Below are 23,037 nucleotides of genomic sequence, written 5' to 3'. Positions count from 1 at the left end.
AAAATAATCCTTAAACATTTCTTGGGGCTATGCAAAAAGTTTCTCAACCTCCCCCTACTAAATTGTGCATATTGCTATCATCTAAGGGAAATCTCATTATTCTAGGAATCCTACATATGTGGCGCAACTTTGTTTTTTTTTATCTTTAACACCTAAATGTATGCATTTAACTTGTGTCTTTCTCTCTCTCTCCGCTTTATGAGAAGAAAATATTTGTCCAAAACTATGCAACAGACAAAAGTTCAACGGTAAATAGTTAAAAGATTCTAAAACATAATTTTGCCGTAAAAGCATAAAAAACTTTATCTTATGAATTTTCATAAGAAGAAATACTTCCTGGAACATTTACAAAGACAGAGGAGGTGGCTTAAACGAAAGTTTGCATAATTTGCACCATAATTAAAATATGCACCACAAATTTGGCTAGAAAGCTAAGAGAAGGTGTTTCATATGAGGCCCTAAACTATGCTTTAATCTTAGAAAATCCCTTAAAGTATGCTAAGCAATTGTTAATAGTTAAGGTTGGTTTCCCATTGTAAAGCCTTACATTTAGGCGTTTTAAAGTTTGTTTTTTATTCAAAACATTTTCAATTGAATTTATTTACTTCTCTTTTTATGAAGACTAAGTTCTATATCTCGCTCCATCTAACAAGTAAATCCTTGAGCTCTCTGGGTTAAATTTATTTCCATTCAAGTTTGCCACTCTACTTACTCTTCTGCCTTATCCTCTTTCGCTGAATGTTTTTTTTTACGCAAAACATCTGAATTGATGCCAATTGCTGGTCATGAATTTAAATTAGTTCCCAACACCAACGACAACAAGAAAAATATATTCCTTGGCTCAAGGAAAACGACGAAGCGAAAATGTTCGCAACAGACGCTTAATGGTTGAGAACATTAGACAGACAGCTACGTCCAAGGGGGAATTGGAAATCTTGCCATACTTGAAGGCGGCATATTCGCGTGCTGTAGGTGCAAGGGAATCGTAAGTATAAATTACTAAATTATGCACAATTTTACAGGCTTTTAAATTGATCAACAAACGTGAGTTGTACACCAAATTGACAATATTTGCTGTGGCATCATTTGTCTTCATTCCATCACTAATGTCCCCATGTACGAAAATATTCGAGGCAGGAGTACAAAGACGACCGACATCCTTTGGCTCTTTAGCTTACCTTACAACAATGTCTGTTCAGCAGCCTCAATAGGGAAATTAAAGTCTGCAAATGGTCGGCATACTTCTGTTTTACTTGTGCTGCCTGCTTTTAGGAGATAATATTTCGTTGGAAAACAACTTTTATTGCCTTACTTTATTAAATATTTAAAAAGCGAAAAAATGTTTGGATATTTTGTTTGACATCAGACATTAGGCCGAAATATGTTAATGACTCTCCAAAAGGTTGTCCAAGGTTGTGTTCTCGAACAAGGACAAAATGTAAAGCGTATATTAAGGAGGCATAAAGTACAAACAAAAGGCTAAAATGAAGTTGTAGAGCGTAAACTTGAGATATTCAATTTCTCAGGTTTTTTTTTTGTGGCAAAGACCAAACTCCCCAGCACGTGTATGCAAATAATTTTTTTAGGCTATGGTTTGATTTTCATCATTATTAACATAAAGTGTTGCCTAACACAAAACAGAAACCCACAAAGCAGCTTATTGAATTGTGCTTAAATCCTTAATCTTCTACAGAACACAATAAATCCTTTGTATTATTTGTGGTTGACTTAGCAGCAAATGCGGTATAGTTTTAGGCAACAAATTATTAAAATTCTTTGCTGCATATATTAAGGCTTATTGGTTGTTTTGCATTAGCTTCAGTTCATTGAACTGCAATCAATCAGAATTATTTAGTATTCGCATATTTTGAATTTTTTTGTGGTTTTCAAAGAAAACCACTTCAAAATGTAACTTATTAAACTTTGGACTTCTTTGTATAAGAAAAGCTAATAAATATTTTTTATTGGTTTCTAGGCAAACAACAATAAAGAAATACCAAATATTGGAAAGGCATTTTTAAGCCATAAACTTCGATGCAATAAAAATTGGCAAACATTGTTTGCGAGAACATTGGGGTTTCTAAAGAGCAAAAATTTAAATAAAAAAAAAAAAAATAACAAAACTTTCTATGCAAACAAATTTTGGGCAATATTTTTGATAGCAGCAATATACTTATTTTTCACAATTTTTTTTATAAAATAAAACTTTTTACAAAAATTTAATTTTTATAAATACGAGGTAAAACAAGTTCTTTGGCAAATATCTCTTTATAGAAAAACAAGTAAAAAGGCATTATGTTCGGCCGGGCCGAACTTTGGATATCCACCACCTCGGGTATATATGTAAACTCCCTTTCGTCGCAATCCGGTGAAAATTGGATAACTTATGCACCCAAAATTCGGTCATTGAGTGGTCTACTAAATATAAGTCACTGCTGAATTTTTTTTTTCCAAATTTCAACAAAATCGGGTAATAAATAAAGCTTTTATGAGCTTCAGACTCTTAATCGGCATATCCGTCTATGTGACATCTACATCTAAATACAGTCTGATCCGAATCATATTTGGGACGGATGTCAGGAGACCTAAATCTACCCATTGTTTCAAATTTCAGCGAAATCGGATAAAAAATAAAGCTTTTATGGGCTTCAGACCCTTTATCGGCAGATCGGTATATATGGCAGCTATATCTAAATATAGTCCGATCTGATAACCATATTTGGGTCAGATGTCGGGAAGCCTTAAGGTACTCACTGTTTCAAATTTCAGCGAAATCAGATAAAAAATAAAGCATTTATGGGCATTAGACCCTTTATCGACAGATCGGTTTACATAGCAGCTATATCCAAATATTGTCCGTGCATCAAAAAGACCAGCGTGCATCAAAAAGACGTATCTGTGCCAAATTTCAGATCAATATCTCAATTTTTGAAGGCTGTAGAGTGTTTACAACAGACGGAAGGACAGACACAGATCGGACTACATTTAGACATCATTTAGATATATACTTTGTAGGGTCGGAAATTGATATTTCGATGTGTTGCAAACGGAATGACTAAATTAATGTACCCCCTATCCTACGGTGGTGGGTATAACAAAGAATAATGGATAAGAATTGCTATGCTATTTCTGCTATACCAAGTTATGAAGTGATTAGGGCCATACTTGGTTTGGCTGTTCGAGACCAAAGTGGAATTCATTGTGCAAAATTTCAGCCAAATCAAATTAGAATTTCGCCCTATAGTGGCTCAAGAAATAAAATTGGGAGATCTGTTTATATGGGAGCTATGGATATCAGTATATGGACCGATTTAGGCCATATAGAACACATATGCTAAAGGTCATAGAATAAGTCGTTGTGCGATATTTTAGCCAATTCAGATAAGAATTGCTCTCTTTGAAGCCCAAGATGTATAATCTGGAGATTGGTTTACATTGGAGCTATATAAGGTTGTGAATAGATTTGGGCCATACATGGCGCAGTTGTTGACCATCAAACCAAAAACACTTCATGCAAAATTTCAATTTTAAATCGGATAATAATTGCGCCCTCTAGCAGGTCAAGAAGTCAAGATCCGAAATCGGTTTATATGGGAGTTATATCAGTTATACTTGGCACAGTTGTTAATGGTTAAATCAAAAAACTTCATGCAAAATGTCAGCAAAATCGGACAATAATTGCGCCCTCACGAAGTCAAGATCCGATATCGGTTTATATTATTTGAACCATACTTGGCAGAGTTGTTTAAAGTCACAATAAAACACTTGGTGCAAAATTTCAGCCAAATCGGATAAGAATTGCGATCTCTATATTCTCAAGAAGTCTAGATGCGATATCGGTTTATATGGCAGCTAATCAAAAACAAGGACCGCACAAGGAAGCACCAACAAGAAGTATTTATGTAAAATTTCAAGTACCTAGCTTTACTCCTTCGAAAGTTAGCTTGCTTTCGGCAGGGTCTCAGATACCCCCATCCTATGGTGAATGTAGAATGTAGAAAAAAATTTTATAACAAATATTTTTAAAATTAACAAGTAAAAAGGCATTAAGTTCGGCCGGGCCGAACTTTGGATACCCACCACCTCGGGTATATATGTAAACCGCCTTTCATCAAAATTCGGTGAAAAATTCATAATTTATGTCCCATATCAGTTATATTAAAATATGTTCCGATTTGGACCAAATACTATAATAAGTACAGTAGATATATCTAAAAATAAACCGATCTGAACCATATACGACACGGATGTCGAAAAGCCTAACATAAGACTTTGTCAAATTTCAGTGATATCGGATTATAAATGCGAATTTTATGGGGCCAAGACTTTAAATCGCGATATCGGTCTACATGGCAGCTATATCCAAATCTAAACCGATTTGGGCCAAGTTGCATAAAAATGTCGAAAAGCCTAACTTAAAGCACTGTCCCAAATTTAAGCGAAATTGGACAATAAATGTCTCTTTTATGGGCCCAAAACCTTAAATCGAGAGATCGGTCTATATGGCAGCTATATTCAAATCTAGACCGATCTGGGCAAAATTGAAGAAGGACGTCGAAGAGCCTAACTAAACTCACTGTTTCAAATTTCAGCGACATCAGACAATAAATGCGTCTTTTATGTCCCCAAAACCTAAAACCTTGATATCGGTCTATATGGCAGCTATATCCAAATCTATATCTAAAAGTAAACCGATCTGAATCATATGCAATATGGATGTCGAAAACGTAAGTCCATGTGTTAAATTTCAGTTAAATCGGATTATAAATGCCCCTTTTTTGGGGCCAAGACCTTAAATCGAGATATCGGTCTATAAGGCAACTATATGCAAATCTTGATCGATCTAGACCAAATGACAGAAATATGTGAAGCGGCGTAACTTAACTCTCTGTCCCAAATTTCGGCAACATCGGGACAGACAGATTCGGCCTAGAACATTAAATCGAGAGATCGGTCTATATTGCAGCTATATTCAAATCTGGACCGATCTGAGTGAAGTTGAAGAAGGATATAGAAGGGCCTAACACAACTCACTGTCCCAATTTGCGGCGACATCGGACAATAAATGCGCTTTTTATGGCCCCAAAACCTAAAACCAAGAGATCGGTCTATATGGCAGCTATATCCAAATCTGTATCGATCTGTGACATAATGCAGAAGTATGTCAAGTGGTTTAACTTAACTCACTGTCCCAAATTTCGGTGACATCGGACAATAAATGCGCCTTTTATGGGCCTAAGACCCTACATCGGGGGATTGGTCTATATGGCAGCTATATCCAAATCTGAACCGATCTGGGCCTAATTAACAAAGGATGTCGAAGGGCTTATCACAACTCACTGTCCCAAATTTCAACAAAATCGGATAATAAATGTGGCTTTTATGGGCCTAGGACCCTTAATCGTAGGATCAGTCTATATGGCAGCTATATCCAAATCTGGACCGATCTCGGCCAAATTGACGGAGGATACCGAAGGGCCTAACACAACTCACTGTCCCAAATTTCAGCAAAATCGGATAATATATGTGGCTTTTAAGGGCTTAAGACCCTAAATCGGAGGATCGGTCTATATTGCAGCTATATCCAAATCTGGACCGATCTGGTCCAAATTAACGAAGGAAGTCGAAGGGCCTAACACAATTCACTGTCCCGAATTTCATCAAAATCGGATAATAAATTTGGCTTTTGTGGGCCTAAGACCCTAAATCGGAGGAACGGTCTATATGGCAGCTATATCCAAATCTGTACCGATCTGGTCCAAATTAACGAAGGAAGTCGAAGGGCCTAACACAAATCCCTGTCCCAAATTTCAGCGAAATCGGATAATAAATGTGGCTTTTATGGGCCTTAGACCCTAAATCGGAGGATCGGTCTATATGGCAGCTATATCCAAATCTATACCGATCTGGTCCAAATTAACGAAGGATGTCGAAGGGCCTAACACAACTCACTGTCCCAAATTTCAGCAAAATCGGATAATAAATTTGGCTTTTATGGGCCTAAGACCCTAAATCGGCGGATTGGTCTATATGGGGGCTATATCAAGATATAGTCCGATATAGCCCGTCTTCGAACTTAACCTGCTTATGGACAAAAAAAGAATCTGTGCAAAATTTCAGCTCAATATCTCTATTTTTAAAGACTGTAGCGTGATTTCAGCAGACAGACGGACGGACATGTCTAGATCGTCTTAGATTTTTACGCTGATCAAGAATATATATACTTTATAGGGTCGGAAATGGATATTTCGATGTGTTGCAAACGGAATGACAAAATGAATATACCCACATCCTTCGGTGGTGGGTATAAAAACGAATAGAGGATGTTACAAACCTGCACAAGGTTGGCGTGGGTATGAGAATTGGAATTGTTTGAGTAGACATAGCACAGAAAACTGACTCGCATGCGATTGGTGGTTGATATGTCCGCATGCGTGGATTTCACATAAGCATTAATGCTAAAAATCTAATTATAAATAGGACAATTAACATGCCCGGGAACTATGGGAAGGATAGACGGGCGGGTATGATACACTAGGCATGTAAATATTAGGCTCTTACCAGCCCAGAAATCATTACCGACAGCCTTCTTCGATGTTATGAGTAAAGTGTTTTCTCATTTAGGCAATTTTTGCCTAAGCTTGTAACACTGATAATTGACTGGATATTCTAATTCTAAAAAATGCCTAAAGTAATCAAAACAAGTAACAGACAAGCATAAAAAGTATTGTAGTATACAATTTTTTTTCAGCATACTTGTGTATTTGAAGCAGCAGAATTTGTCTACTAATTACTAATACAGCAGCCATATGTTTGCAGTAATGTTTGCTTTCCCATTTTCAGCAGACAAAAACTGCTATTTAAGCAAACATTTTTGCTGTTTTGAAAAACAAATTTGGTTGAGTGTGGAGAATAATAAGAACTGAGTTTTGACAAAATCTTATATATAAAAATCAATTTGTATATATTTGTAGGTTTGTTTGTTTGTGTGTTCCTTATAGACTCAGAACCGGTTGAACCGATTTTCTTGACATTTTCACAAATGGTGCATAATGATCCCGTGGTGAAAATAGGGTACTAAATTTTTTGATATCTGAAAGGGGGCGGACCCTCCCCTTACCCTAATTTTCAGAAATGTTGCCATGATCGATACGTACGTTTACCGATTTATGGGTGTTTTCTGGGGTGAGGTAGTCTCCCAGACACTTGGCCCTAAAAAAATATCAGCATCATGCTCTTCTCTGAAATACCATTTATTTAAACCCCATATTGCCATTGGTTTCAGGGGAGTTTAAAGGATGAAGCGTCCCCCAAACCCTTTGCCCCAAAATTAGTTTTCAAAAATATTTTTTAATTTCAAATACCTATCATTTGAGCCACATATTGCCACTGTCGGTATATGTTTACCCTTTGGGGGGTGTTTTGTAGACGGGGCGGTGCCCCAAATACAGGGTCCCACATTTAATATCAGATTGGTGTTTTACTCCCATATAACTTTATTTGAGCCCTATATTGCTATGGTTAGTAAATAATTCCTGTTCGTGGGGTATTTTGGAAAAGGGGTAGACCTCCAGAAAATCGGTCCCGAAAGTAGGTATCAATTTAGTGCTCTACTCCCCAATACCTTTCATTTGAGATACACATTGATATGGCCGGAAAATATGCCGAATTAAGGGTGTTTTAGGGAGTGGGGTGATCCTCGAAATGCTTAGCCTAGAAAATATATCGGCATCGTGCTGTTTGCTCATATATCTTTATATCAATTATTTGAACGCCATATTGCCATTGGCCTCGAAATTGGATATCAAATTAGTTTTCGAATCTCAAATACCTTTCATTTAAAAGTCAAAAGTGCAAAAGTCGGCAAATATGCCCGGTTTACTGTATGGACCTTAAAAACTATCAATATCGAGCTCCGCTGTCTTGAATACCCAAATAGTCTTGATGAGCAAATGCGTCCTATTTGGGGGTTGTTATGGTGGTGGGACATATCCTAGACAGTTGGTCCCGAATGTTGATATCAGATTCGTGGTCTACTCCCAAATAATTTTCATTAGAGCCCTATATTTCCATATTCGGCAAACATGCCCGGTTTTGGGGATGGGCAGCCACTCAGTGACATGGCCTTAAAGATATATATCACATTCGAGTTCTACTCTAAAATACCACTCATTTGAGCCCCATATTGCAATGGTCAGCAAATACTTCATATTTGGGTGGTGTTATGGGGGCGGGGTGGCCGCATACACTTTTTCCCGAATACTGATATCAGATTCGTGCTTTACTCCCAAAGACCTTTCATTTGAACCCCATATTGGTATGACAGTAAATTTGTCCTCTTTGTGTGATGTTTTTAGAGATAGGCTGCCCCATATTACCATGGTCAGTAAATAAGTCCTGTTTGGGGGAGGTGTTTTGGGGAAAAGTGGACCCTCAGAAACTAGGTCCCACATTTGGATATCAGATTTGTATTCTACTCGCAAATACCTTTCATTTGAGTCCTATATTACCATCGTGGGTAAATATGTCCTATTTAGGGGTGTTTTGGGGCTTGGGGTGGTCCCCCAAACACTTGGTCCCACATTCGGGTATCAGATTTTTATTCTACTTGCAAATTCCTTTCATTTGGGTCCCATATTGTCGTGATTGGTGTTTTTATTTTTATTTTTAGGTTACTATAAAATAGCACAGAAAATTTCGCTTAAATCACACCACCCATCTCTGGGACATGGCGTTTCTGAAAATTAGTGAAAGGGGGGATATCGAAAAATGTAGTACCCTATTTTCACCACGGGATCATTATGCACCATCAGTAAACATTTCATGCAAATCCGTTCAGCATTTCTAATGTAAAACGCTTGCTATAGTTGCCCTCTCTTTGTAATATCTCTGCATTATCCAGGTTAGGCATGTGTTTTCTCTTCTCTCAGTGGCTCGCTAATGCTGTCTTTTGAGTCTAATTGTGGTGTCTTAATTTTAAATCCGATTTATGTCCCGCTAACCTTGGTTTTAGTTTGTTTTTCGTTGTTCCAGTTAATTTTGTAGATACCGTTCGATTCGATATGTCCATTTTACTTTTTTTGTTTGAGAACAAAGTCCGTAGTGTGTTTGGCGGTTTTTGCGCTAGATTATATTTTTCTTTGTCGTAAATTTAAGATTTCAGTTTCATGCTTTCTGATATTGCTGGTATATATCTTATTGACTTGTACGCGGTAGGTCGTTTATCATTTGTTTGTACTTAAGGTTTTCTATGACATTTTGCGGAAATGAATTTTGCCGTAAAATCGTCTTTATAACATTTTTATTTTTTTGGTGAAATTCTTTATCAATTATTTCGAAAACTCGTTGGATAAAATTGCTCGCTGTATTATTTATCATGTTCTTGGGATGGCATGAATAGGAATTTATTAAACGCCCCGAAGCAGTTGGCTTGCGGTACCAGTTCGTTTTAATTACAGTCCCCTTTCTGACGACCATTGTATCTACATGTAGTAGGCATCTATCGTTCTCTTCTTCTACCGTGAACAAATTTGTAAAAAAAAAACTAAAACTTGGATCATTTGTCTATAAAACGGAGACGTTAACAAAGTTTTTTTTCCTTTGAAATGTGCAGCAGGCCATCTTTCTTTTCTAACGGTCACTCACTTGTTGCCCCGCAATTTGCCTTCCGCGCTTGCTTTGAAATGCCTGAGATTTGGAAGTGTCGCTAAACACAGAAATTAATATCAATGGACCATCAGAATTGCTTTTTCCCTTGCGCTCGGCTCGCAAACACGCAGCTGCTATTGGAGTTTAAGGATTTAAGGAGGATTAAAAACCTGCCTTAAACGCGGTAGTTTTTTCCAGTAACGAGGCTCACTTTCACTTTTCTGGCTGAGTCAACAACACGGACCACGGACCATAGCACACCTCAAAAACAACATTCGCGACGCAATTGCCAACATACAGACCAAGATATACTTATTTACAGGTTGTGGTTGTTGCCCAACAACAAAATATTGAGTACACTATCTGTCCAAATCAGTGATTAGTGCAACTCTGATTTCGTTTGGACTCGCTATAAAAAGGAGGCCCTTTATCATGAGTTTAAACTTAAATCGGACAGCACTTAGTGATTTGTGAAAAGTTATCTCCTGTCTGTTAATATAATGTTCATGGGCTAATTTGCATTTGCATTTCTTATTGATGTAGTTCGAAGCCGATTGCAAATGGGCGATATTGGTTCAGATTTGGATATTGCCCCCACATAAATCGATCGCCGGTTTTGGCTTCTTGAACCCCTAGGGACGCCAATTTTTTTTTTCAGATTTGGCTGAACTTTGACATAAAGACTTCTGTTCTGACTCTCAACATCCGTGCTATGTATGTTTTTAATAGGTTTATACCTGTTATAGCCCTATATATACCGATTTCCGAATTTGATAGGTCTATAACCTGACATAGCCTCCATATAAACCGATCTCCGGTTTTAACGTCTTGAGCCCCTAGAGGCCTCAATTTTCTTCTGATTTTGCTGAAATTTGGCACAAAGACTTCTGCTCTTACTCTCAACATCCGTGCTAAGTAAGATCCTAATAGGTCTATGACTTGATATACTCCCCATATAGACCGATCTCCGGTTTTGACTTCTTGAGCCCGTATTGGCCTTGATTTTCATCCGATTTGGCTGAAGTTTGTCGTAAAGACTTCTGCTCTAAGTATGATTCTAATAGGTCTATAACCTGATATAGCTCCCATATTAACCGATCTCCGGTTTTGAGTTGTTAAGCCTTTAGAGGCCTCTCCCACATAAACCGACCTCCGGTTTTCATTTCTTTTGCTCCTAGTGGTCTAAATTTAGCGCAAAAACTTCTGTACGGTTTGGCTGAAATTTTGCGCGGTGTATATTGTTAGTACTTTCGATTGCCGTATGAAGTACGGCCTATAACCTGATACAGCTTCCATATAAACTGATCTTTCGATTAGTCTCTATGACCCTAAAAGATTAAATTTTTGTCTAGTCTGGCAGAAATTTGGTACGTAAAGTATACATGGGTCCTTCAACAAAGTTCATTTGTGATATTTTGTTCCAGAAACCATAGCGATGGGTTCCCAAGATACGGCCCGCCCGAACTTACCACGTTCTTACTTGTTTTTTAATAAAATTTTGACAAAAAATTCTTTAAAAAAATGTAACCCAATTTTTTTTAGAACTAAATAAATGTTAGATAATTCTTCGAGATAAGACCCAAAAGGCCACGGTGGCCAGAAATTAGGATTGTGAATGCTCCAAGCTTGCGTGGCCCAATCAAAACTTGAAGAGGTCTACCGCTTTGCTAACGTTGCCTAGAACAGATGAGTGCCTCATCCTTATTATACCTTTTATTCCCACCGCCATAGGATGGGGGTATATTAATCTAGTCAATCCGTTTGTAACACCTCGAAATATTCGTCTAAGACCCCAAAAAGTATATATTCTTAATAGTCTCGACATTCTGAGTCGATCTAGCCATGTCCGTCCGTACGTCTATCGAAATCACGATAGCGGTCGAACGCGTAAAGCTAGCCGCTTGAAATTTTGCAAAGATAAAGGGTGATTTTTTTGAGGTTAGGATTTTCATGCATTAGTATTTGACAGATCACTTGCGATTTCAGACATGGTGTCAAAGAGAAAGATGCTCAGTATGCTTTGACATTTCATCATGAATAGACTTACTAACGAGCAACGCTTGCAAATCATTGAATTTTATTACCAAAATCAGTGTTCGGTTCGAAATGTGTTCAAATTTTGACAAATTTTGTTCAGCGATGAGGCTCATTTCTAGTTGAATGGCTACGTAAATAAGCAAAATTGCCGCATTTGGAGTGAAGAGCAACCAGAAGCCGTTCAAGAACTGCCCATGCATCCCGAAAAATGCACTGTTTGGTGTGGTTTGTACGCTGGTGGAATCATTGGACCGTATTTTTTCAAAGATGCTGTTGGACGCAACGTTACGGTGAATGAACACATTTCGAACCGAACACTGATTTTGGTAATAAAATTCAATGATTTGCAAGCGTTGCTCGTTAGTAAGTCTATTCATGATGAAATGTCAAAGCATACTGAGCATCTTTCTCTTCGACACCATGTCTGAAATCCCACGTGATCTGTCAAATACTAATGCATGAAAATCCTAACCTCAAAAAAATCACCCTTTACTTAATATTGATGTAGGTCGTTGGTTCAGATTTAGATATAGCTCCCATATAAACCGATCACAGGATTTGACTTATTGAGCCCCTGATAGCCTCAATTTTTGTACGAATTGGCTAACATTGAGCTCGTAGTGTTCCGTTATGACTTCCAACAATTGTGCCAAGCACGGTCTATATCTTTAGCTTCTGGAAGCCGCAATTTTTGTTCGATTTAACTGAAATTTTGCACATTGTGTTCTGTTAGGACTTCCAACAACTGTGCTAAGTACAGTTCAAATCGGTCTATAACCTAATATAGCTCCCGGTCTCACGATCATCCATGTTCGGTTCCTAGAGGCTTTAATCTTTGCTGGTTTGACAGAAGTTTGTTATGTAGAATAAAATTATGCCCTTCAACTACATGTATTTTGTATAAAATTTTAGCAGAATCTATGTAGGTGGGTTCCCAAGATTCGGCCCGGCCGAACTTTGAGCGCTTTAAATTGTTTTTTTTTTAATGTATTATAGAGATTTCAAAATTCATTTTTTCCCCTAACAGTTTTTATTTCGCTTAAGTCCCCCAAAGCCTTAAATCCATTATTTTTAAAATAGTTAGTATAGGTCTTCAACCGTTCGTCCTTTCATTTTAAGGACTCTTGATGATTATGTATGGTAAATGGATTTTGTCCGCAAACCAACTATACTCGTCTACTTGTCCAAGCGTACATTAAATTAGGCCTATTTCAAACTCTACTAAACTACTTTTGATAGTTTCTTTTCGACAATTTTCTTCTTGACAACGTATTGTAGATGTACATAGTTGAAGCATATTTGGCTTATGGCCAACTTTGCACAAAATTTACCGCAATTTGTAATTTTTCTTGTACTAAGTTTTTTTTTTGTCGGGAGGGGCAACGACAGTTTGGAAAGAGCTACCAAACTTGTCGGCAACAATTTGCCATTTGTTGAAACCAAAGCCAAATGAGTGTGGCATGAGTAGCATATGCTTAAACCATAAAACACTTGAGTTTATGGAGAAAAATTTCGTTTAGACTTTGTGGAAAACCAAATGGTAAAACAAGAAAATAGGGAGAAATAAATTGTGGCATTTGACATCAAACAAATTGTTAATTTGCCATACTAAGTTACTGAGGCAAAAAAAAAGAGAATAAATAAACTTAGGCAACAGGAAATTTCAAAAAATACAGGAATATTTAAAAACTAAAAAGAAGAAACATAGTAACTTTGTATACCTTGCTTTATTAATAAAGCATACTTTGCCAAAGCCTCGATTAAAAGCTTTATTTACCAAAAGGTTTGATTTTATAAAACAATACAAAACAAGTAAAAGCGTGCTAAGTTCGGCCGGGCCGAATCTTATATACCCTCCACCATCGATCGCATTTGTCGAGTTCTTTTCCCGGCATCTCTTCTTAGGCAAAAAAGGATATAAGAAAAGAGTTGCTCTGCTATTAAAACGATATCAAGATATGGTCCGGTTCGGACCACAATTAAATTATATGTTGGAGACCTGTGTAAAATTTCAACCAATTCGTATAAGAATTGCGCCCATTGGGGCTCACGAAGTAAAATAGAGAGAACGATTTATAAACACGTATGTTAATGGTCATGAGAGAATCCGTCGTACAAAATTTCAGGCAAATCGGATAATAATTGCGACCTCTAGAGGCTCAAGAAGTCAAGATCCCAGATCGGTTTATATGGCAGCTATATCAGGTTATGAACCGACTTGTACTTTATTTGACATAGCTGTTGAAAGCAACAATAACAAGTAAAAAGGCGTTAAGTTCGGCCGGGCCGAACTTTGGATACCCACCACCTTGGGTATACATGTAAACCTCCTTTTATCAAATTTCGGTGAAAATTTCATACCTTATGTCCATTATTAGTTATATCAAATTATGTTCCGATTTGGACCAAATACTAATAAGTACACTAGCAATATCTAAAATAGACCGATCTGAACCATATACGACACGGATGTCGAAAAGCCTTACATAAGTCACTGTGTCAAATTTCAGTGAAAACGGATTATAAATGCGCCTTTTATGGGGCCAAGACTTTAAATCGAGATATCGGTCTACATGGTAGCTATATCCAAATCTGGACCGATTTGGGTCAAGTTGCATAAAAGTGTCGAAGAGCGTAACACAAAACACTGTCCCAAATTTCGGACAATAAATGGCTCTTTTATGGGCCCAAAACCTTAGATCGAGAGATCGGTCTATATGACAGCTATATTGAAATCTGGACCGATCTGCGCCAAATTGAAGAAGAACGTCGAAGAGCCTAACCAAACTCACTGTCTCAAATTTCAGCGACATTAGACAATAAATGCGTCTTTTATGGCCCCAAAACCTAAAATCTAGATATCGGTCTATATGGCAGCTATATCCAACTCTGGGCCGATCTGTGCGATATTGCAGAAGTATGTCAAGGGGCTTAACTTAACTCACTGTCCTAAATTTCGGCGACATCGGACAATAAATGAGCATTTTATGGGCCCAAAACCATAAGTCAAGAAATCGGTCTATATGGCAGCTATATTCAAATCTGAACCGATCTGGATCAAATTGAGGAAAGATGTCGAAGGGCCTAAGACAACTCACTGTCCCAAACTTCAGCAAAATCGGACAATAAATGTGGCTTTTATGGACCTAACACCATAAATCGGAGGATCGGTCTATATGGCAGCTATATTCAAATCTGAACCGATCTGAGCCAAATTAACATAGGATGTCGATGGGCCTTACACAATTCATTGTCCCGAATTTCATCAAAATCGGATAATAAATGTGGCTTTTGTGGGCCTAAGACCCTAAACCGGAGGATCGGTCTATATGGCAGCTATATCCAAATCTGAACCGATGTAGACCAAAATAACAGAGGAAGTCGAGAGGCTTAACACAACTCACTGTCCAAAATTTCAGCAAAATCGAATAATAAATGTGGCTTTTATGGGCCTTAGACCCTAAATCGGAGGATCGGTCTATATGGCAGCTATATCCAAATGTTAACCGATCTGGGCCAAATTAACAGAGGAAGTTGAAAGGCCTAACACAACTCACTGTCCAAAATTTCAGCAAAATCGGATAATAAATGTGGCTTTTATGGGCCTAAGACCCTAAATCGGAGGATCGGTCTATATGGGGGCTATATCAAGATATAGTCCGATATAGCCCATTTTCGAACTTAACCTGCTTATGGACAAAAAAAGAATCTGTGCAAAATTTCAGCTCAATATCTCTATTTTTAAAGGCTGTAGCGTGATTTCAACAGACAGACGGACAGACGGACGGACATGTCTAGATCGTCTTAGATTTTCACGCTGATCAAGAATATATATACTTTATAGGGTCGGAAATGGATATTTCGATGTGTTGCAAACGGAATGACAAAATGAATATACCCCCATCCTTCGGTGGTGGGTATAAAAATGAATATACCCCCATCCTTCGGTGGTGGGTATAAAAAATGTCTTGCGAAATTTCAGCCAAATCGGATAGAAATTGAGCCCTCTAGAAGCTCAAGAAGTCAAGTCCCCAGATCTGTTTATATGACAGCTATATCAGGTTATGAACCGATTTGAACCATATTTGGCACAGTTGTTGGATATCATAACAAAATACTACGTGTCTTGATTGCTGATTGGATAAGAATTGCGCCCTCTAGAGGCTCAAGAAGTCAAGACCCAAGATCGGTTTATATGACAGCTATATATAGTTATGGACCGATTTGAACCATACTTGGCACAGTTGTTGGATATCGTAACAAAACACGTCGTGCAAAATTTCATTTCAATCGGGTAAGAATTGCGCACTCTAGAGGCTCAAGAAGTCAAGACCCCAGATCGGTTTATATGGCAGCTATATCAGGTTATGAACCGATTTGAACCATACTTGGCACAGTTGTTGGATATCATAACAAAACACGTCGTGCAAAATTTCATTCCAATCGGATAAGAATTGCGCACTATAGAGGCTCAAGAAGTCAAGACCCAAGATCGGTTTATATGGCAGCTATATCAGGTTATGAACCGATTTGAACCATACTTGGCACAGTTGTTGGATATCATAACAAAACACGTCGTGCAAAATTTCATCCCAATCGGATAAGAATTGCGCACTCTAGAGGCTCAAGAAGTCAAGATCCATGATCGGTTTATATGGCAGCTATATCAAAACATGAACCGATATGGCCCATTTACAATACCAACCGACCTACACTAATAAGAAGTATTTGTGCAAAATTTCAAGCGGCTAGCTTTACTCCTTCGGAAGTTAGCGTGCTTTCGACAGGCAGACGGATGGACGGACGGACGGACGGACAGACGGTCGGACATGGCTAGATCGACATAAAATTTCACGACGATCAAGAATATATATACTTTATGGGGTCTCAGACGAATATTTCGAGTAGTTACAATCAGAATGACGAAATTAGTATACCCCCCATCTTATGGTGGAGGGTATAAAAATGGAGGATATACAGTAATTTTAAGTTACATTAAGCGCGTAGCAAATTTTTCAGAAGTTTAACATTTTTACAAATGATTTTCTTAACATGAATTCTTAAGATTTTAGATATCCTTATTTATTGCAGGTAACAGCTAATGATTCTTACAGAAGATGAACTTCAACTGAGGAGATACAAACATTTTAAGTTATAGTGTATAATATCACGAAAATCTGGCATACAAATGACGCTTATTGTCGATTAGCTATAATCGAAGAGATAAACATTTTAAGTTATGGTTTATGATATAAATCTTATTAAAGCCAAAAGTAGCGTAATATGTGCTATATTGTATACTTCACTCCATACCCTCCACCGTAGGATAGGGGATGCTAATTTCTTCATTCCGTTTATGACACCTCGAAATATGCGTCTGAGGCCCCATAAAGTATATGTATTCTTGATCGTCATGTCATTTTAAGTCGATCTAGCCATGTCCGTCCGTCCGTGTGTCTGTCGAAAGCACACTAACATTTGAAGGAGTAAAGCTAGGCGCTTGAAATTTTGCACAAATACTTCTTATTAGTGTAGGTCGGTTCGGATTGTAAATAGGTCAAACCAGTCCATGTTTTAATATATTGGTATTGCGTTGACAAATTTTTTCAACGGCTTGTGACTCTGTAATTGCATTCTTTCTTCTGTCAGTTATCAGCTGTTACTTTTAGCTTGCTTTAGAAAAAAAGTGTAAAAAAAAGTTTATTTGATTAAAGTTCATTCTAAGTTTTATTAAAAATGCATTTACTTTCTTTTAAAAAATCCGCAATTACCTTTTGGGCAACCCAATAGCTGCCATATAAACTGATCTCTCGATTTGACTTCTTGAGCTTCTCGAGGGCGCACTTCCGATTTGGCTGAAAATGCATGTGGTGTTTTGATATGACTTTTAACAACTGTGCCGAGTATGGTCTTAATTGGTTCATAACCTGATATAGACTTCTTGAGCTTCGAGAGAACGCAATTCTTATTCGATTTCGCTGAATGCATGAAGTATTTTGGTTTGTTCATCAACAACTGAGCCGAGTATGATCTAAATCGGTTCATAACATGTTATAGCTGCCTTATAAGCTGATATCCCAAGTTGAGGGTATATAACATTCGGCCCGGCCGAACTTAGCACGGTTGTACTAGTTTTACTGATTAATAGCCTGGCTAAGTTTCGTCAGGACTGCGGAGTCTAGCAATTTTGACTCGACTCCGACTTCGACCCAACTTCGACTACAGGTAAATTACTCTACTCCGACTCAGACTCCAGATTCGACACCAGGCACTTAAAATGCTATATTTTATACCCACCACTTAAGAATGGGGGTGATACCCAACCTAGCAATACGGGTATCAAAAGATAGATATGAGCGAGTAGACAACGAATATGTAAAAACAAAAAATAGGTTCTAGGAAGGATCTGTGGGATCTTATGGATTTTGGACCCCCTTTAACCCTAGGCAACATGGGTACCAAATGAAATGAAAACAATAAATTTCGTGGTTTTTTCCAATTTTCATTCTTATCCAAAATGTAGGATGAAGAGGAGGACTATGATGAGTATGAAGACATCACATCGCAGGTGTAAAGGGTGCACTCATTGAATATACTCCTGAGGGCATAAAAACGTGATTGCCACATCCAAGCGGCAAACCCTGGGTAGCGCCAACGAGAATGATAGGGAAAACAAATTTTGTATATAAACTTCTTTTTGTGGGTCGTTTGCTGTCCAATATTGGCCATATTGGGTAGATTGATTACTTATGCCAATTTTCGTGACAATCGGACAATTACTCAAAATCCGACGAACATATGTATGGGAGCTATCTAAATCTAAGCAGATTTCGACCAAGGTTAGGTTAGGTTTAAGTGGAAGTCTGCCATCAGACTCACTTAGACGTTTTCGACCATCGATGGAAGATGCCTTCTAGTTCCTTCGGTTGAAGCATCCAGATCGCTTTAAAAAGCCTAATAACCTGCGAATGTTCACATCCGCTAGTTCAGATATGTTCTCAAAGAAATGAGAATCTAAAGTGGAGCTCTTTCTGCACAGATAAAAATAATTTTGAAAACAACAACTTTGTTTGAAAAAAATAAAAAACAAATAAAAAGGCGTTAAGTTCGGCCGGGCCGAACTTTGGATACCCACCACCTCGGGTATATATGTAAATCACTTTTCATCAAAATCCGGTGAAATTTGCATACCTTTTGTCCAACAGCAGTTATATCGAAATATGATCCGATTTGGACCAAATACTAATAAGTACAAGTCAATGTTCAATTATGTATAACAAAATATTGGTCTTTTTAGTAGCTATATCTAAAAATAAACCGATCTGAACCATATACAACATGGCAGCTATATCCAAATCTTGATCGATCTGAGTGAAATTGAAAAAGGATGTCGAAGGGCCCAACACAAATCACTGTCCCACATTGCGGCGACATCGGACAATAAATGCGCTTTTTCTGGCCCCAAAACCTAAAAACGAGAGATCGGTCTATATGGCAGCAATATCCAAATCTTGACCGATCTGTGCCATAATGTAGAACTATGTCAAGGAATTCAACCTAACTCAATGTACCAAATTTTGCCGACATCGGACAATAAATGCGCCTTGTATGGGCCTAAGACCCTCAATCGGAGGATCGGTCTATATGACAGCTGTATCCAAATCTGGACCGATCTGAGCCAAATTGACGAAGGATGTCGAAGGGCCAAATATAACTCACTGTCCCAAATTTCGGCGACATCGGACAATAAATGCGCCTTTTATGGGAAAATACCCTTAAATCAAGAGATCGGTCTATATGGCAGCTATATCCAAATATGGACCGATCTGAGCCAAATTAACGGAGGATGCCGAAGGGCCTAACACAACTCACTGTCCCGAATTTCAGCAAAATCGGATAATAAATGTGGCTTTTATGAGCCTCAGATCCTAAATCTGACGATCGGTCTATATGACAGCTATATCCAAATCTGGACCGATCTGAGCCAAATTAACGGAGGATGTCGAAGGGCCTAACACAACTCACTGTCCAAAATTTCAGCTAAATCGGATAATAAATATGGCTTTTATGGGCCTAAGACCCTAAATCGGCGGATCGTCAATATGGGGGCTATATCAAGATATAGTCCGATATGGCCCATCTTCGATCTTAACCTGCTTATGGACAAACAAAAAAAAATGTGTGTAAATTTTCAGCTCAATATCTCTATTTTTCAAGACTGTAGCGTGATTTCAACAGACAGACGGACGGAAATGGCTAGATCGTCTTAGATTTTTACGCTGATCAAGAATATATAACCTTTATAGGGGCGGAAATGGATATTTCGATGTGTTGCAAACGGAATGGCAGAATGAATATACCCCCATCCTTCGGTGATGGCCAAATCGTATAAGAATTGCGTCCTCTAGTGGCTAAAGAAGTAAAGATCTAGAATAAGTTTATATGGCAGCTATATCAAAACATGAACCGATATGGACCAGTAACAAACCCAACCTACACCTATAAGAAGTATTTGTGCAAAATTTCAAGCGGCTAGCTCTACTCCTTCGGAAGTTAGCGTGCCGGACAGACAGCCGGACGGACGGATGGACATGGCTAGATCGACATAAAATGTCATGACGATCAAGAATATATGTACTTTATGGGGTCTGAGACGAAATTTTCGAGGAGTTACAAACAGAATGACGAAATTAGTTTATTTCCATCCTATGGTGGAGGGTATAATAATTGAGGAGTTAACAAAAATTCTCTTCTTGCAAATATATTGTACAACTAGTTTGACAAACTTAAGCTCAGGGCCTAAAATTATGCTAAATATTTGTCACTTGCCATAAAAAATTCTTTTCTCTCTCCGCATAAAAAGACTTGCTGTTGCTCCATTATCTTTATTTAAATTGTTTACTTACTTCTAACCGTTCGTATAGTTGATATACTGTCAGTGTCCACATCACTCAGTTCAGTTTCCCCTCGGCTACCAGCCATACCACAGCATGTCCATTTGTATAGCACACAACCATTACGCACACATTGATTGCAAAAACCAAACGAAAAGCCCGCAATTAAAAGAAACCATGCCAATACCATCATGCTAACGGAGAATATATCATCCATTGGTCTATCTAAACGCGCGGAACTGTATATGATCAGCTGATCGTCATCAATCTGAAGGTTATACGATAAGTTGGCCATGGATCAAAACCCCGAACCGCCTTGAACCGCTTTGAAAGGGAAACTGTGCCATTGCCACGAAAATCTCAGAGCAGAAGGCCAGGGTTTTGTGAATTTAGTTGTGTTATTTTGTACTTCTTTCCTCCACTCACTTCGACATTCTACCCTCCTCCCACATACCCCTCGGGATTTGGTGCGAACCTTTATATATTTTTGTTTTTGCTATTTTTTGTTTTTATCACCCTCGTTGTTTGTTGTTTAATGGCATTTTCTTGTTAGCCATACGTGAGCCTTATTTTTTATACCCTCCACCATAAGATGGGGGGTATACTAATTTCGTCATTCTGTTTGTAACTACTCGAAATATTCGTCTGAGACCCCATAAAGTATATATATTCTTGATCGTCGTGACATTTTATGTCGATCTAGCCATGTCCGTCCGTCTGTCCGTCCGTCCGTCCGTCCGTCCGTCTGTCTGTCGAAAGCACGCTAACTTCCGAAGGAGTATAGCTAGCCGCTTGAAATTTTGCACAAATACTTCTTATTAGTGTAGGTCGGTTGGTATTGCAAATGGGCCATATCGGTCCATGTTTTGATATAGCTGCCATATAAACCGATCTTGGGTCTTGACTTCTTGAGCCTCTAGAGTGTGCAATTCTTATCCGATCAGAATGAAATTTTGCACGACGTGTTTTGTTATAATATCCAACAACTGTGCCAAGTATGGTTCAAATCGGTACATAACCTGATATAGCTGCCATATAAACCTATCTTGGGTCTTGACTTCTTGAGCCTCTAGAGTGCGCAATTCTTATCCGATCAGAATGAAATTTTGCACGACGTGTTTTGTTATAATATCCAACAACTGTGTTAAGTATGGTTCAAATCGGTACATAACCTGATAAAGCTGCCATATAAACCGATCTTGGGTCTTGACTTCTTGAGCCTCTAGAGTGCGCAATTCTTATCCGATCAGAATGAAATTTTGCACGACGTGTTTTGCTATGATATCCAACAACTGTGCCGAGTATAGTTCAAATCGGTTCATAACCTGATATAGCTGCCATATAAACAGATCTGGGGATTTGACTTCTTGAGCTTCTAGAGGGCGCAATTCCTATCCGATTTGGCTAAAATTTTGCATGACGTATTTTATTTTTGCTTTCAACAACTGTGTCAAATGAGGTTTAAATCGATTCATAACCAGATATAGCTGCCATATAAACCGATCTGGAATCTTGACTTCTTGACCCCTAGAGGTCGCAATTATTATCCGATATGCCTGAAATTTTGTACGATGGATCCTCTCATGACCATCAACAAACGTGTTTATTAGGTCTAAATCATATAAATCGTTCTCTCTATTTTACTTCGTGAGCCCCAATGGGCGCAATTCTTATACGAATTGGCTGAAATTTTACACAGGTCTCCAACATATAATTTAATTGTGGTCCGAACCGGTCCATATCTTGATATCGTTTTAATAGCAGAGCAACTCTTTTCTTATATCCTTTTTTGCCTAAGAAGAGATGCCGGGAAAAGAACTCGACAAATGCGATCCATGGTGGAGGGTATATAAGATTCGGCCCGGCCGAACTTAGCACGCTTTTACTTGTTATCTTCCCATTTGTTTACATCTGAGCACGGGCAGAATAGAATGATCTTGGAAAAACGTTAAGTATCTTTGCTAATTTAAATTTGATTTCACGTTGTTAAAGAATAACAGCGAGAGAATGAGAGAGCGAGGGAAGAGATTTATTATAACCGTAAAGAGAGGAGTTTACATAGAGTACACGTTTCTCGTCAAAAGAAAGCGAAACTTAAAAACAAGGTGCCATTGGGGTTATACAACAATATACACTGCGCATAAAAGTATTAGGGACAGTAAGTTTCATAATAAATTGTAAAAGTTTATAGAAAATTAACGAAGAGTTTAATTATGTGATTAGTTCAGAGATGTCTTTCTGCACTTGTTCCTTCCAGCCACAATGTCAACCTTCTTCTGACTTCTCCGGTGGAGCTTTTTCGTTCATTTTGATAACATGATCTAGTTAACACAATTGTTGTATTTCGATAAGTTTAACTATGCTAATTTCACCATACAGCTTGTGGTTCATACGACGCCGATATTTTCCATCAATGCTGACTGGTTCGTGTGCAGACTTCACACCTGCATCTCGTATC

The 23,037-nt window shown here is 38.1% G+C and overlaps 1 protein-coding gene across 1 annotated transcript in view; it reads right to left on the bottom strand.

The window, feature by feature from the left end:
• Positions 1–20,729, bottom strand: part of LOC106090092 (nuclear pore complex protein Nup154) — a 257,128-nt gene extending 236,399 nt beyond the window's left edge. Inside the window, exon 1 of the mRNA XM_059360325.1 lies at positions 20,592–20,729. Coding sequence (XP_059216308.1) covers positions 20,592–20,633 — 42 coding nt within the window. The 5' untranslated portion in view covers positions 20,634–20,729. The remainder of the gene's footprint in view (positions 1–20,591) is intronic.
• Positions 20,730–23,037: the final 2,308 nt, after the last annotated feature.

This window comes from Stomoxys calcitrans, chromosome 1 (assembly GCF_963082655.1).
Source record: "Stomoxys calcitrans chromosome 1, idStoCalc2.1, whole genome shotgun sequence".
NCBI classification, from domain to species: Eukaryota; Metazoa; Arthropoda; class Insecta; order Diptera; family Muscidae; genus Stomoxys; species Stomoxys calcitrans.
The sequence above is the reverse complement of the archived record's forward strand: the minus strand, read 5'-3'. Positions and strand labels throughout refer to the sequence as shown.